At 45.4% G+C, this 15,554-nt stretch overlaps 1 protein-coding gene across 2 annotated transcripts in view; it reads left to right on the top strand.

Moving 5' to 3' along the window:
* MMEL1 (membrane metalloendopeptidase like 1) overlaps nt 1–15,554 on the top strand; it is a 251,965-nt gene that overhangs the window by 188,865 nt on the left and 47,546 nt on the right. For both annotated transcript variants that reach the window (XM_068238852.1, XM_068238851.1), the window contains exons 9-13: nt 2,829–2,963; nt 4,893–4,982; nt 8,793–8,929; nt 13,108–13,201; nt 13,896–14,024. In XM_068238852.1, the coding sequence (XP_068094953.1) occupies nt 2,829–2,963; nt 4,893–4,982; nt 8,793–8,929; nt 13,108–13,201; nt 13,896–14,024 (585 nt within the window). The remainder of the gene's footprint in view (nt 1–2,828; nt 2,964–4,892; nt 4,983–8,792; nt 8,930–13,107; nt 13,202–13,895; nt 14,025–15,554) is intronic.

The raw sequence follows: 15,554 nt of genomic DNA, 5'->3' as shown, positions 1-15,554 counted from the left end.
CCTATACAGCCCAGCCTCTGTTGCTATCCCAAACCCCCCTAAGGTCCCCCTGCACTCTGCAATCCCTCATAAATCACAGCCACGCTGCTGACAAACAGCTTGTCAGAGCTGGCTGTGTTTATCTCTATAGTGTCAGTCTGCTGCTCTCCCCGCCTCCTGCAGAACTCCAGTCCCCGCCTGCATCCCTTCCCTCCCTGCTGATTGGAGGGAAGGGACGGGGGCAGGGACCGGAGCTATGCAGGAGGCGGGGGAGCAGCTGAGACTGACACTACAGATGTAAACACCGCCTCACAGCACGGCTGTGATTTATGAGGGATTGCAGAGTGCAGGGGGACCTTAGTGGGGTTTGGGATAGCAACAGAGGCTGGGCTGTATAGGCAGATCCAGCCTCTGTATGCAGATAACATTCTTTAAACACACCTCGGGTTCTCTTTAAAGCTATAATGGCTGAAAACTGAGAAATAATGAATTTTTTCAATTTTTTTTCTTAATATTTCCCTTAAAATGCATTTAGAAAAAAATAATTCTTAGCAAAATGTACCACCCAAAGAAAGCCTAATTGGTGGTGGAAAAAAACAAGATATAGATCAATTCATTGTGATAAGTAGTTATAAAGTTATTGGCAAACGAATGGGAGGGGAACATTTCTCGGAAGCATAAGGTGAAAAACGACTGAAGGATGAAGTGATCAAAGGATATCCAAGGTGAAAGTAAACTGATGAGAAAAACAATTGTATCTATCCTCCTCCTAAAAATTACCTTTTTTTAGCCATCCCACAGTTTTATTTTATATTTAAATCTAGTTTTTAAGTTTTTACTGTTTCATTGCCTCTGCTCAATTACAAATTCATAGAAGTATGCCAGAGCTCAAATCTATGAATTATTGCCCCTGTATATCTCTTTCCTGCTCTCAGAAGCCCTTTAGTGACAGGAAAGTGTTTTATGGCTGTAATTACTTATCAGTGAGGGTTATGCTATAGTCTGACCCAGTCAGACTCGGACAGAAACTGTCATTTGCACTCCTGATGTTTAACTCTTTCAGACAGAGAAAGAAATAAAAAGGAACACAGCATAGTTATTTGTGTGCTATGCACTGTATATACCCATGTCTATCTCATCATGTCAATTGTCACCTTGCTTGCCCTTTAAGAACGCACACACACATATATACAATGGATTTTGGAGGGTCATTTCAGATTCTTCTTTGTTTTAAGAGATGTAGAAGACGACAAGGAGATGATCGCCCCAGTGGTGCTTGTGGAGACACATAGGTTTCTGGAGAGTTAAAGACATGACACTAGAGTATGAAGGGGGGATAAAATGTCATGCTGGGCCTGGGAGGGGATTAAAGGACACATCCGAGCAACCTAAAAATAAAAAAAATCCACTTACCTGGGGCCTCCTCTAGCCCCTGCCAGCCGTCCTGATCCCTCGCCACAGCTCTGCTCCACGCTGGTGGTCCTGGGTCCCCTCCAGCGCAGGATGTCCACTGAGCCTGCACAAGCGTCTCTCAGAGTCGCGCTGACGTCATCCAGACTGTACTGCGCAGGGGCAGGAGTTCTGTGTCTGCGCAGTACTGCCCAGATGACATCAGTGCGACTCAGTGAGCCACACGCTGGAGCGCAGGAAGATGCCGACCTGCACCGAGGGGACCAGGAGCCACCAGAGCTGTGGCAAGGGCACAGGACACAGAGCCGGTCCGACACATAAGCTGGCAAGGCTATAGCCTCAGGAAGATGGTCAGTGAGCTGATTGATGGATGCATACTTTGTTAGCTGTGTCTGACCGGTGCCCACACGTTATAATCAAGCTGCCGGTGTGTTGCGGAGCAGACTGGCTCTGTTAGTGTTGCGCCTATTGCCATGGTGATGATGACGCCACCACCAGGCAGCGCTACTCTCTACACTTCAGGCAGGCGGGCAGAGAATCAGTGTGCGTCTCACGTAAACCTATGCTTACTGGGGCTGACGCTGGCTGGTGGCTCCCTTCGTGAGTCCCACCCCTTCTCCTAATGGTGGATTCCTGGGTGAGTCTCGCCTTCTCCCCCTTAACCATCTTAGCGGTATGGACGAGCTCAGCTCGTCCATCACCGCCGGAGGCTGCCGCTCAGGCCCTGCTGGGCCGATTTTGCTCAAATAAAGAGCAGCACACGCAGCCGGCACTTTGCCAGCCGCGTGTGCTGCCCGATCGCCGCCGCTCTGCGGCGATCCGCCGCGAGCAGCGGCGGAAGAGGGTCCCCCCAGCCGCCTGAGCCCTGCGCAGCCGGAACAAATAGTTCCGGCCAGCGCTAAGGGCTGGATCGGAGGCGGCTGACGTCAGGACGTCGGCTGACGTCCATGACGTCACTCCGCTCGTCGCCATGGCGACAGGAGAAGCCAAACACGGAAGGCTGCTCATTGCGGCCTTCCGTGTTACTTCTGGCTGCCGGAGGCGATCGGAAGAACGCCTCCGGAGCGCCATCTAGTGGGCTTTCATGCAGCCAACTTTCAGTTGGCTGCATGAAATAGTTTTTTTTTTATTTAAAAAAAACCCTCCCGCAGCCGCCCTGGCGATCTTAATAGAACGCCAGGGTGGTTAAAGAGAAACTCTGACCAAGAATTGAACTTTATCCCAATCAGTAGCTGATGCCCTCTTTCCCAGGAGAAATCTATTCCTATGATACACGGGGAGCTAGATATTAGGGGTCTTAGGGTATAACTGATTACATGAAGAATAGGAGAACATTGGTATGTAAAGCAACCGTGTGGCGCCAACATAGAGGACAGGTAGATGACCTTAATTCTGTAGAAGGCCAGAGGATTTGATGCAGAGATGTTTTCTACTCACAGATAAGAGAAGCCTACCTCCAGTTTATGGTCACCATTGCCCGCATGGTGCGAGAGGACAGGAACATAACGAGAGACGACAGCTTTGTCCTGGAAGAAATGAGCCGAGTAATGGACTTGGAGTCTGATATTGCCAAGGTAAAGCATTTCCCATGTGTGATACTTCACCCCATACATGACCATGATGTGACTACAGGTGGGAGACCACAAGCCTTTATCCAAAGAGCCCAAATATATTACTTATACTTGGTAAAAACAATGTTTTGATTCAGCTGATCGGAAGCAGATGTGTAAATGAATCCTAAGTTAAGCATAGTACAGGATCCATTCCACTTAAAATGGAAAGGCACAGGAGCGGGAGGTGGAGCAGAACTCACGTTCTCGACAGGCACGATTTTTCTGCATTCACTGCAGATAGTCACGGAACTAGTGCAAGCCTATGAGAACGTGTCCATTCTCACCAGGCTATTTTCCCCCTCCAATCCGCATCTACTCATCATCTGTCTTCTGTGTCCTCCACACCAGCACTGGCCACTGCTGAGCTCAGGGACAAGGGCCAGTATCGGAGTCCCGCAAGAACCATAAGGCTATCGGATGGAAAAAGACCAATGGCAATCCTCTCTTGCACCAGGGAGGCTTCTCATTAGTTCAGGGGTGGACCAATGAGAATCCCCCCTGTTGCTAGGTAAGATTCCCATGGATCTTTTACAATCCAATAGAAGCCCTATGCTTCTGCAGTGACTTTTGGTACTTGTCCCCAAGCCCAGCAGTGGTGTCAGCTTGTGCAGAGGACCCAAATGGCAAAGGAGAGATGGCAAATGGAGCGATTGATTGGGCCATTCGTAGGAAAGGGCGTGTCCTGTTAGGGTTTTTACTCACACGCCTTCTCCATGGCATGTGACAAAGCACCTAGGGCTTGATTCACTAAGACAAATAGCATGCCTTCTCCGAGTTAACATGCCTTATCAGAGACAACACGTCTTATCAGAGATAACATGCCTTATCTGACTTAACATGCCTTATCAGAGATAACACACCTTATCAGAGATAGCACGCCTTATCAAAGTTAACATGCCTTATCAGAGTAGCATAGCCAGCACTACGAACTTATGCCTGCTAATTGGCAGTGACGAGAGCTCCACTCGTCCGACCCTGAGCCCCTGCGGATTCGTAGCGCTTGCTATGCTTCTCTGATAAGGTGTGTTATCTCGGATAAGGCGTGTTAACTCGGATAAGGTGTGTTATCTCAGATAAGGCGTGTTAACTCGGATAAGGCATGCTATTTGTCTTAGTGAATCAAGCCCCTAGTGTGAAACAATTGTTGGCCGAGGGTCACTGTGGGAGCAGTTACCTGGATGGGTGGTGTACAAATTGTGCACAGCTGTAACTGTATTTATGTCTTCACTATTTGCTTATAAATGTAAGTTGTCAGCCCATGTTATTTAATACTGATGCATTGCTGGATGCAGCAACAGGGCATAGCGCATGTGCTCAGGATACCCTGTGAACGCACCGCCCTGTCCGACATCTGGTAAAGTTTTAACCTTGATTTTGCTGATTAAGGAGAACCTACTCTATATTAGACAAGAGGTTTCATGGTTTGGCTGGTCAGTATAAATGCATAACAATGATCGCAGTTGTTGACTTTATTGTACAACGCCAATGTTCTCCCTCAAGGCCCTGTCGCTTTGTCATGCAGTCACTTTTCAGGACCTAGCATGTGAAAATATAAAAAATAAAATCTACTAACCAATATCAGACTTTAGATACATAAAATCAAGTTCTTTTCAAGCCTTGAAAATGTATCTTATCAGGATGAGAAGTCACTATATTATAGCACTAGCTTATGGCTTCAGAGCCGAAGCAGGGGGAGTGTAATGAAACAACGCACAATCACATGACCTTGCCCTGCAATCCTGTCCCACGAGAACATGTGGGGGTTTCTTGGAATGTGGTTGCAGCAGTTTTTATACAATGTATCTTACTGTAAACTTACTGACCTTGTCGCAATAACAATACCGTAACTGCCAAGTAACTTTTTTCTTTTTTTTTGTCCTTGAAATTCAGGCCACCGCTCCATCGGAGGAACGCAATGATGTCACGATGCTGTACAACAAAATGTCACTCACAGAGTTCCAGCAGAAGTTCTCAATAGAGGTACCGGCCTAAAAACTAAAAATGGGTCTAGACCAGGGATGGGCAAATGTTTTACTCATGAACCACAAAGGGATCTTAAAGGAAACCAGAGACCTGAGAATAGAAAGAATCGATACTTACCCGGGGCTTCCTCCAGCTCCATAAGCACGCCTGAGTCCCTCGCCATCCTCCTGCAGTCTGCCATTCAGCCGCGATCAGACAGTAATGTGGGCGCCATCAGAAGATGGAGCACAAATCACGATAAAAACACTGTCATTTGGCCCCCAACCAATAGCTGGAAGCCACCTACATTTTCCCCACTATCCATGGTTGCCTGGAGGAGGAGTAGTAATTAGCGTTGCCGGGACATGTGCAGGAGAAGGATGAGCTTTTATTCGTCCAAATCTCCCAGCGGCTTAATTGTATATACGCAGTGGATATACCCTCTGACCAATCTGAGATGCCTCACAGTAAACGTGGATTATCCCTAGTTGGGGTGTTTATGAAAGTGGAGAGGAAGTTGTTGCGCTTCTCTCTGGAACTTTCGGAACTCTGTACAGCAACATCTGATACCGTGACATTGGCCTGTGGGCATGCCCCTTTGATTTGTGAAATGGGGTGGTGGCCATTTCATTGGTCTGTTTCCAAACTGCATAAAATTAGCATTTGCATCAACATGGAGGAATTATTTGAATCCAGTTGACCATCCCTATAGATTACAAATCCCAAACTCTTATAAAACAATAATAAAACATTTTTTTTAAGTGTGGGCCTACATTCGTAGATGACAACCGTTCAATATTTCAGTTTATTGAATTTAAAGCTTACTTGCTTTTTAATGATTTTTAATTGTTTTATAACTTTATGGGCACCTCCAGTTAGCAGTTATCTCGAGTTTCTACCCCTTGTTTTGAAATTGCGGGTTGTTGGAGAAATGACCGGGCAACTACCTACAAGCAAGCCAAGTGGGGGCGGTACTTCCCCATAAGCGGGTTATACTAGTTGCAAATTGGTCAGCCGGTAAAGGTTCCCATACATCTGGTGATTTTGCGGCTTGATTGGCCAACCGATTTGACAATTTTATGGAATAGGATGAGAATCGGTGCCAAAATAAGCATTATCAATCAACGATTCAACCGATTTCAGACAAAGAATGGTGAGCGAGCATGCAGGAAAACCTTGGGCCAACACAGTTGATAAGTGTCACGATCGCCATAAATGTAAAATGGCCCCCTGGTGCCCATGCATTGGAAATCTCACTTGCTCCAGCTGCAGTGACTCCCGGTCTCGTCTGCTGCCCCCCCCCCCCCCCCCCCGCACTAGCACCGACAGGCGTGTGTGACATCACACATACTATACGCACCATCACTTCACCACGTGGTGGCTGCATGTGACGGTGGAGCTCAGGGGAGACAGCAGAGGAGATCGGGAGCAGCTGGGCAGTCATGGCAGCTGGAGTAGGTGAGATTTAAATGCATGGGGAAGGGGGGCACAATAACACTTAGGGGGACAGCAGCAGAGGTGGCCAGCAGGGCCGGATTCAAGTCAAGGCTACATAGGCCATGGCCTAGAGCACCACAGGATCAAGGCGGGTGGGGGGGCAGGCTATACTGGGGGGTGTTACCTGGCTACCTGTACTGGAGGGAGGGGCATCATTATGTTATCTATGTGGAAGGGGAGGGTCATCTGACTTCTTATACTAGAGGGAAGGGAGGAGGGGGTCATCAGGCTACCTATACTGGAGGAAAGGGTCAACAGGCTACCTATAGTGGAGGGAGGGGGAAGAGTCATCTGACTATCTATACTGAAGGGGTGTGGCTACTGACTGTGGCCTTGGGCGGTGAAGGCGGTGGCCAGGGAGCGGAAGCAGCATCACAAGGCCAATTCATGAGAGATTTCTTGCTGAATGATGCGGTGTATGGGCAGCCAACAGATCTCTCTGCAATCAGATTCAATAAGAGAGAGATCTCTTACAATGATGGGAAAAAAATGCCAATATTTTTTTTGCAATCATTTTTGCAAAAATGGCATCAAAAATAAGTTTTGCTATTTTTTGAGTTTTTCAACCTTATAGCGAATTGTCTCGGTAAAAATGATTTATCGCATTTTTGTGGTAAAAATGTTTGTGGTAAATATATTGTTTTTCCACGATTTTGTGCTTTTTGCAGTAAAATAATAATTTTTTCGAAAATGCAAGCTATTTTTGCAAAAAATTTCCTGAAATCGGAAATAGCATTTTTGATGCAAAAATGACTTTGGCGAAGATTTGCAAGCAACACTGGTCTCTTAAGGTGGATACTAATGATCCAATTTCTAGTGAAAAATCGTTTGAGCAATCAGAAAATTCTGATTGGAAGAAAAATCGTTCTCTACACCATCAACGAACCAATCTTTGCTTCCTACCTATCACAAACAACCAAGAAAATCCAAATTTTGATTTGATGAAAATCCTATCGGATGCCTTTTATAATCGTTGGTTATCGATTGTGCCCATCAACAGATATTATTTACAACCAATCCGATCAGAATTTCTGATTGCTCGAACGATTTTTCACTAGAATTTGGACAGTTAATGGCTACCTTTAGTCAATCTGCCCAGCATCGCTAGATGTATGTGCACCTTTAGTGAGTATTCAATTTACCTGCTTTCTGACACTTATGTATTATATAAAACTACACTAGATTGGGCTCTGGATATTCAGGTCCGTTTCTATGGGTGTGCAAATAGTGCAATCGCCCGGGGCGCCGGACTGAGTGGCAGTAGGGGGGGGGGGGCGCAACCGCAGGGGGAGCGGACATAGCTAGTTACAACTCGCCTGCCACGATCCCTGCACGCAGCCCCCATCTTCTTCCTCTCTCAGGCATCCATCGCGTTGGTAGCAGCACCCCCTGTGATGATGTATCACCGCATATCTTCACAGGGGGCGCTGTTACCAATGCGAGGGACAATGGAAGAGGAAGAAGATAGAGGCTACGGGGATCGCGGAAGGAAGGTTAGTTGTAACTAGCTGTGCCGGCTCCCCCGTCCCTGTGCCACGCGGGGCACCTACATGTCTCACCTATACTCGGGGCACCTACCTATATAATCTATACTTGGGGCACCTACCTATCTAACCTATACTCAGGGCACCTACCTATCTAACCTATACTGGGGGCACCTTCCTATCTAACCTATACTGGGGGCACCTTCCTATCTAACCTATACTGGGGGCACCTATCCATCTAACCTTTATTGGTGGCAACTATACTGACTACCTATATTGGAGGCACCTACCTATCTAACCTATACAGGGGCACCTACCTATCTAACCTATACTGAGGGCACCTGCCTATCTAACCTTTACGGGGGGCACCTACCTATCTAACCTATACTGGGGGCACCTGCCTATCTAACCTTTACTGGGGGCACCTGCCAATCTAACCTATACTGGGGGCACCTGCCAATCTAACCTATACTGGGGGCACCTACCCATCTAACCTATATTGGGGGAACCTACCTATCTAACCTACACTGGCGGCACCTACCTATCTAACCTATACTGGGGCACCTACCTATCTAACCTATACTGAGGGCACCTACCTAGCCAACCTATATTGGGGGCAACTGTGCCTGGCTACCTATACTGGGGGATCTATAGCTGGCTAGAAATACTGCGGGCACCTATACCTGGCACCACGGGGGGGGGGGGGGGATTTGGATTTTTCCCCCCTGCCTTGGGTGCAGTTTAGCCTACAAACTGCCCTGAGGATATTCCTGTGTTTCCCTTTTTTTTCCATAAAACATTTACAGATAATATAGCAGTAATATTCCAATCCTATTTATGTCAACAGGACTTTAACTGGACCACCTTCCTGCAAGGAGTGATGTCGTCAGTAAACATAAATCTCCAGTCGGAGGAGGATGTTGTGGTCTATGGGGGCCCCTATCTCCACCAGCTTAAAACAATTATATCCAACTACTCAGCAAGGTAATTATTATCTATGTTTATGTAACATTTGTTTGTGTTTGGAGACATTGTTTACTTCTTGATCCCCCATGGGGGGTCCCCCTGAATGTCTTCTCATCAATAGGCTTCTGTTAGGATGCCAGGCGGTAATGGGCTGGTTTGATGGTTTACTTCAGCAGTGTGTACATTCTCAGGCACGGTGTTTATGTCATTTATGTCTTTTTTATATAATGCCTAGGTATTTATAAACAGTTCATTGGCGGTGTACACCACTGGAGGCTGACATCATCCAAAACAGCACTTGCAATGAATTTATTTAAAGTACCACTACAGCAAAAAAAGAAGTTAAAATATGACAGGATCAACAGATTTGGACTAGTCTATTTCCTCATGGGGGTTCTCAGCATTTTCTTTGTTTTCAAAAGGATTTCCTGAACTGCAGTTGCTAAGTTTAACTGTCAAAATAGTGTGCAAGTGAGTAGGGAGGGCTGCCGTCCAGGAAATGCTTTTGAAAACAAATAAAACCCTGAGAATCCTCCATGAGGAGACGGACTAGCCCAAAACCTGTCGGTTCTGTCAGATTTTAACTGCTTACTTTGTTTGCTATAGTGGTCCTTTAATACGCAACCAAAATGTTTGGATTGAGGAACAATCTTTCAGCATTCTATATTGCAAAGGAGTTTGTTCTGGTGTTGCGAATAAGAGACGGCCAACGAGACGGTAAGGATTCCCATTTTTAGTGCAAATAATATGCACCTTGGAACTGGGTCAAATGCACTTCCTAGTTCCTACCTATTTGCATTGGATTAGTTAAGGCTCAGGTTGCATTAAAGCTGCATGCAAACCATATTTATAAACATCCCATTTTCTCCTCTGCATCATCTTCCTCCCAGAGTTTACAGACTCTCACACTGAGATCCCTGCATAGGCAGACTGTGTTTGGAACAAAGTACACATACATTTCTGAACTATACAGATTGGGTTTCAGCAGCAGCTTATCTTATCAGCCACCTCACACTAGCAGCTGCCAGCCTCTTCAGGTAGCCATACACTGGTCGATTTGCCATTAGATTCGACCAACAGATAGATCCCTCTCTGATCGAATCTGATCAGAGAGGGATTGTATGGCTGCCTTTACTGCAAACAGATTGTGAATCGATTTCAGCCTGAAACCGATCACAATCTGTGGTGGTGGTGCTGCCGCCATTCCCCCCCACCCCCCCGCATACATTACCTGCTCCGCCGGTGCGACTCCCCTGGTCTCTGCTGTCTTCTTCTCCGCTCTGGTCTGGTCTCCGTGTACGGCATGCTTCACTTCTTCATGTCTGGGGAAGTTTAAACAGTAGAGCTCCTTCTACTGTTTAAACTTCCTGCCGGGACAGGAAGAAGTGAAGCATGCCGGAGACCAGACCACCACAGAGAAGAAGACAGCAGAGACCTGGGGAGTCGCGCCGGCGGAGCAGGTAATGTATTGCAGCTGTATTGCGTCGGTTGTCGGGCACTCGAACGCCGCTAGCAACGCGCTCCCTACCCGCGGGCGATCAACGGTAATTTCCCGCACGGAGCGATCGACGGGATCGATCTATTTCGGGACGAAATAGATCGAAATTTAGCGTGTAGCGTGAACGATGTGACAGCAGATTCGATCCCAGTGATCGAATCTGCTGTCGATCGGCGGGGAATCGGCCTAGTGTATGGCCAGCTTTCCTCTGTTCTCAGCAATAGCAAGATTAAGAACCAGGGGACCTAAGTATAGTATGTAACTTATTCTACTTGTATCCTTATAAATAAGAGGAGTGAAGGCAGGATCATATAGATGTAAGTTTGTAAATACTTTACAATGGTTTTCCAAATTTAGATTTTTGCAGTTTAAAGGGACACTTAAGTCAAACAAAAAAAATGAGTTTTACTCACTTAGGGCATCCAATAGCCCCCTGCAGCTGTCCGGTGCCCTCGCTGTCTCCCTCTGATCCTCCTGGCCCCGCCGGCAGCCACTTCCTGTTTCGGCGACAGGCGCTGACAGGCTGGAGACGCGAGTGATTCTTCGCGTTCCCAGACACATTAGCACCCTCTATGCTGCTATATGGTACATGATATATGCTATAGCAGCATAGATAGCGCTATTGTGGCCAGGAACGCGAAGAATCACTCGCGTCCCCAGCCTGTCAGCTCCTGTCACCGAAACAGGAAGTGGCTGCCGGCGGGGCCAGGAGGATCGGAGGGAGACGGCAAGGGCGCCGGACAGCTGCAGGAGGCTATTGGAAGCCCTAGGTGAGTAAAACTCATTTTTTTTTGTTTGACTTAAGTGTCCCTTTAACACAACTTTAAGTTTATTGTTAAAGGCAAGGTTGGCATCAAAGTTGGTTTGAGGGTTTCGGGTTAGTGTGAAAGTCAACAGAAGGATTTAGTTTCCAGCACACTTCAAGCTCATTCACAAGCATTTCATTTCTTCCACCACTTTAAACAACTCCCAATCCAACATTATCGTCTATAAACTTTAAATAAAGTTTGTATTTTTCTTAGCGACCTCTCATGGAAAGATCGGCCCAGGTATTAAGTGCCCGAGAAAATGATGTACGGTGTGTTTGACGGTTTCAATAGCCCATTTATTGTTTTTACCCCCAGCAAGACCGAAGCTGTAATAATATTGTTTCCAATGTTTTTGCGTCAAAAGCAAATTCTCGCTCTCCTTGTGTCCCTGATGGGGTATTCATTACGCAGTGTTTGTATTCTGTTAAAGGCTTCTCTCATTATGGTAAGAGTCGTGCTTATATCAAGACCCTGCAATTGGGGAACAAGAATCTGAAACAATAACCTGAAACTAAGTTTTCGTCGCTTGTCAGCAAGATTTGTGTTTCTTTTAGCGTGCCAAATACTATCAAGCAATTAAAAAGTAATACATCATCTAATCCTGCTAAAACCAGCAAATAATTGATTCCTAGGCCAGAACGTGTTTAAACAGAGTTATAAAAATATATTGTGAAAAGAGAAACTTTCCCTTGCGCAGTCAGTTTCCATTTTATGTTTTTTTCCGACGACTATGAAAACATTGTGGGCAATATCAAGCAAGTGTCAAAAAGAGAAAGTTTGAAACCAAACGCCTTCCCTCTCCTAAAAATAAAGGTCTATTATATTTACTGTGAGACTTCAAGCACATTTTATGGCACTCTTAAAATTAAAGCCAGGCGCAGGGCCTTGAGTTGAGAATATGCACTTTATTCATTGCTTAAAGTGAATGGGAACCGCATTTTTAAAAAAATGAAGCAAAAACTTTTCTAAGGAGAGGGAAGGCTCTGGTTCATATAGAGTCTTCCGTCTCCTCTCTCGGTGCCCTCTATCCTGTGCTGGCTCCTCCCCCTCCCGTTTCAATCCCCCACCGAAAGGGCATTTGGAAGTCTTCGGGAGCCGTGTTTTCCCGAAGACATGCAAGAGAGCGTGCTTGTGCAGGCGCAGTACAGGGCCGCCCTTCTTCAGGAGCACTCGGGCTCCCTGAAGACTTCTGAAGCCTCCTTCGGCCGGGTAAAGCAGTATTTGACTAAATTAGTCAAATACTGCTACCGGGCGAGCCAGCACTGGAACTGGGGGACCAGGAGAGGAGCGGGAGGGCTCTATAGGACCCAGAGCCTTCCCTCTCCTTGGGTAAGTATCTGTCTCATTTTTTTTAAATGCGGTTCCCATTCACTTTAAAAACAAAAACATATTTCCTATGATTGAGGGATTGCAAGCCATCAGTGGAGAGCCTATTGTAGGGCGAAGAGTGATTTTATTTACCCCATTATATGCTAATAAAACAATAGGGGGTGCTTAACAATAGCTAAAACAAATAACAGTTTAAAGGGAACCAAGCACCACTTTTTTCCTGGTTTCTAATAGCTATAGGAGCTGCCATGTTCCCCCACTCCCCTTCTAGCTGCCCATTATTTTTCCAGGGGAAGGTGTGAAGATAGCATCTGTGACTTCACTGAACTCTTTGAAGTACAGTGTCCTAACTCATCACCCCCTGCTGATGAAAGCTTTTGTTTGCTCTCTGCTAATGTGCGCAATAAAATAACTGTTTACATTATTTGTCCACCCTTAGCTTCAGTGGTGTTACTGCTTTTTCTACTTCTACGGAAAGCGACATTCTTAACCCTGAGTCTGGTTTTGCTTCCACACAGTAAAAACTTTCCAAAAAGTACCAGATTTACTTTCTGTTGCAGCACTTTACAGAACTACCTGGTCTGGCGTCTGGTGATTGACCGAGTCAGCAGCTTGAGTAGACGTTATAAAGATGCACGAGCCAACTACAGGAAGGTAATCTGCATTATTAATTCAGATGAATTGGGTGGGATAGTCTTATAATGCTAAAGTAATGTCTCAAAAGACAGAGAGGGGGGGGGGGGGGGGGAGCTTTTCACTGAAAATGAACGACACTGAGTTTTGCCTTCAGTGAAATTACACCAGCCGGTGAGTGGCCATGGGCTGTGGCAGAGAGGGTTCACGGAAGGCGCTTTTCACTTATTTACCCCTCCTTGTCATTCCAGAATGCCAGGAGTTATACTACATTTGATTGTTTGGAATTTGATCATTACGGAAGTTGAATCGTTTTCTATATATCTAGCTCTACATCTATTGGGTTTGAACATCCAATGACCAAGCTGGTACATGGTTTTGGTGATGAAGTGCACATTGGATGGTTTGGTGTGTTCTCATAGCTACACTTGGGAGTGAAGAACATGATGGCCACCCTTGTTTTGTGACCCGTGGAAGATGAGAACCAAGGCTGTAAGGGTCACCAAGGGGTGATAAGAGAAGGGGATGTGAACCCTGGGGTCTCTATTAAAGTGTTGCAGCCGGGGCAACATGATTTGTAGTTCTAGCCCTGCAAGTAGACTCTTCTAATATTTTTATATATGATATATGAATGATAAGGATGAATCCCAAGTTTAATATCCTGCCGCCCCGATCAGTGAAGGAGATAAAGTTCTCTATGCTCCTTCTCTTTTAGGCTCTCTACGGGACCACACTAGAGGAAGCTCGCTGGAGGGAGTGCGTCAGTTACGTCAACAGCAATATGGAAAACGCGGTTGGCGCCATGTACGTCAAAGAAACATTTGCTGGTGAGAGCAAGAGGATGGTATGTAACCTTTCCAGTACCCTATTCTTTATCTATAAATAGCTCAGGTTTCCAAAATAGCCCCGAATGATAAATGTGATAGGATCAACACACGTTCCAAAATGTATTGGAAACATATCGCAAAGCTAATTTCTCAATAGCTTTGTACGTAGATGTTGAAAGCTCTCTGGTATGAAGAGTTCCAGGTGTGGACATTGTCCTCTGGAAATTGTTAGATAATATAATAGAGCATTTCAGAACATCTGTTGTCTGGATTTGGAATTTTTGTTTTTCTTTTTAGTTTATTTATTGTGTGTTTAACATCAAAACTGACAAATATATGATAAGTTTATTTATTGTATGCCAAAAAGAGTTCAATCTTTTTAGTTAAAGAATTCTGTTTTATTAGTCATGTACAAAAAATAACTTCAGTTGATTGTTAGCCACCCAGGGATGAGCAGAAACTACGCCAGTGTGAATTTACGCATCGTAGTTCATAGGTGAAGTTTCAAAACTACGCTTACGAATTTGCGCCTAGCAAAGTACCGCTATGCGTAGCTTATGCCCACTATGCGTAGTTAACATGTGTATTGCGTAGTGAACTACGAATGCGTTACTCGCGTCTAATTTTCTGCATGCGATTGTATGCTTACAAAATTACGCATTGGAAAGGGGAATGTACACATAGAAGAGTTCCCGGTATATGCATTTAATGAGGAATGAATGCATAAAATGTTCTGCATACGAGCATAAGCATCCGCATACGCTACGCTTCGCACTGCGCGTAATTGTCTATTTTAACGCGTAGTCTACGAAATGCATACGAACCGAATATTTGATTTCGAAGCCGTAGTTTGGCAAAGCGTAATTGCGTAAAACTACACGTAGTTCCAATGTATCGAAGTTGGCTGACTACGACCATCCCTGAGCCACACACATATAGTTATAATTCAACCATATGCAAAAAAAAATTCTCAAATTTTCTAATTATAACAGTCCATGTTCATATGACATAGTTCCGGACCAGCGCAATTAAAATACTGTATATGCCCTGTGTATTTCCACCTAAGCCTGCCAGGGCATAGATTTTGACTTCCACATGCCCACATTCCACATGCCCACTGTTGCTGTAGCATGCCGATACTGTGATGCTGCAGACCGTTTGCTCTGCAGTCACGGTGACAGAAGAGCTCTGTATCTCGGTCAGGAACCAATTTCATTGGCTGGCATGGCTGCATATGCTTGTTCAGGGTCTGTGGCTAAAACTATTGGAGGCAGAGGATCAGCAGGATAGCCAGGCAACTGGTATTGTTTAAAAGGAAATAAATATGGCAGCCTCCATATAACTCTCAGCTCGGGTTCACTTAAAGAGACACTGAAGCGAAAAAAAAAAATATGATATAGTGAATTGGTTGTGTACTATGAATCATTACTAGAAGATTAGCAGCAAAGAAAATATTCTCATACTTTTATTTTCAGGTATATAGTGTTTTTTCTAACATTGCATCATTCTATAATATGTGCACATTACACAACACTCAGCATTCAAAA

Source organism: Hyperolius riggenbachi, chromosome 6 (genome assembly GCF_040937935.1).
Source record: "Hyperolius riggenbachi isolate aHypRig1 chromosome 6, aHypRig1.pri, whole genome shotgun sequence".
NCBI classification, from domain to species: domain Eukaryota; kingdom Metazoa; phylum Chordata; class Amphibia; order Anura; family Hyperoliidae; genus Hyperolius; species Hyperolius riggenbachi.
Note: the sequence above shows the minus strand (reverse complement) of the source record. Positions and strands in the feature narration are given on the sequence as shown.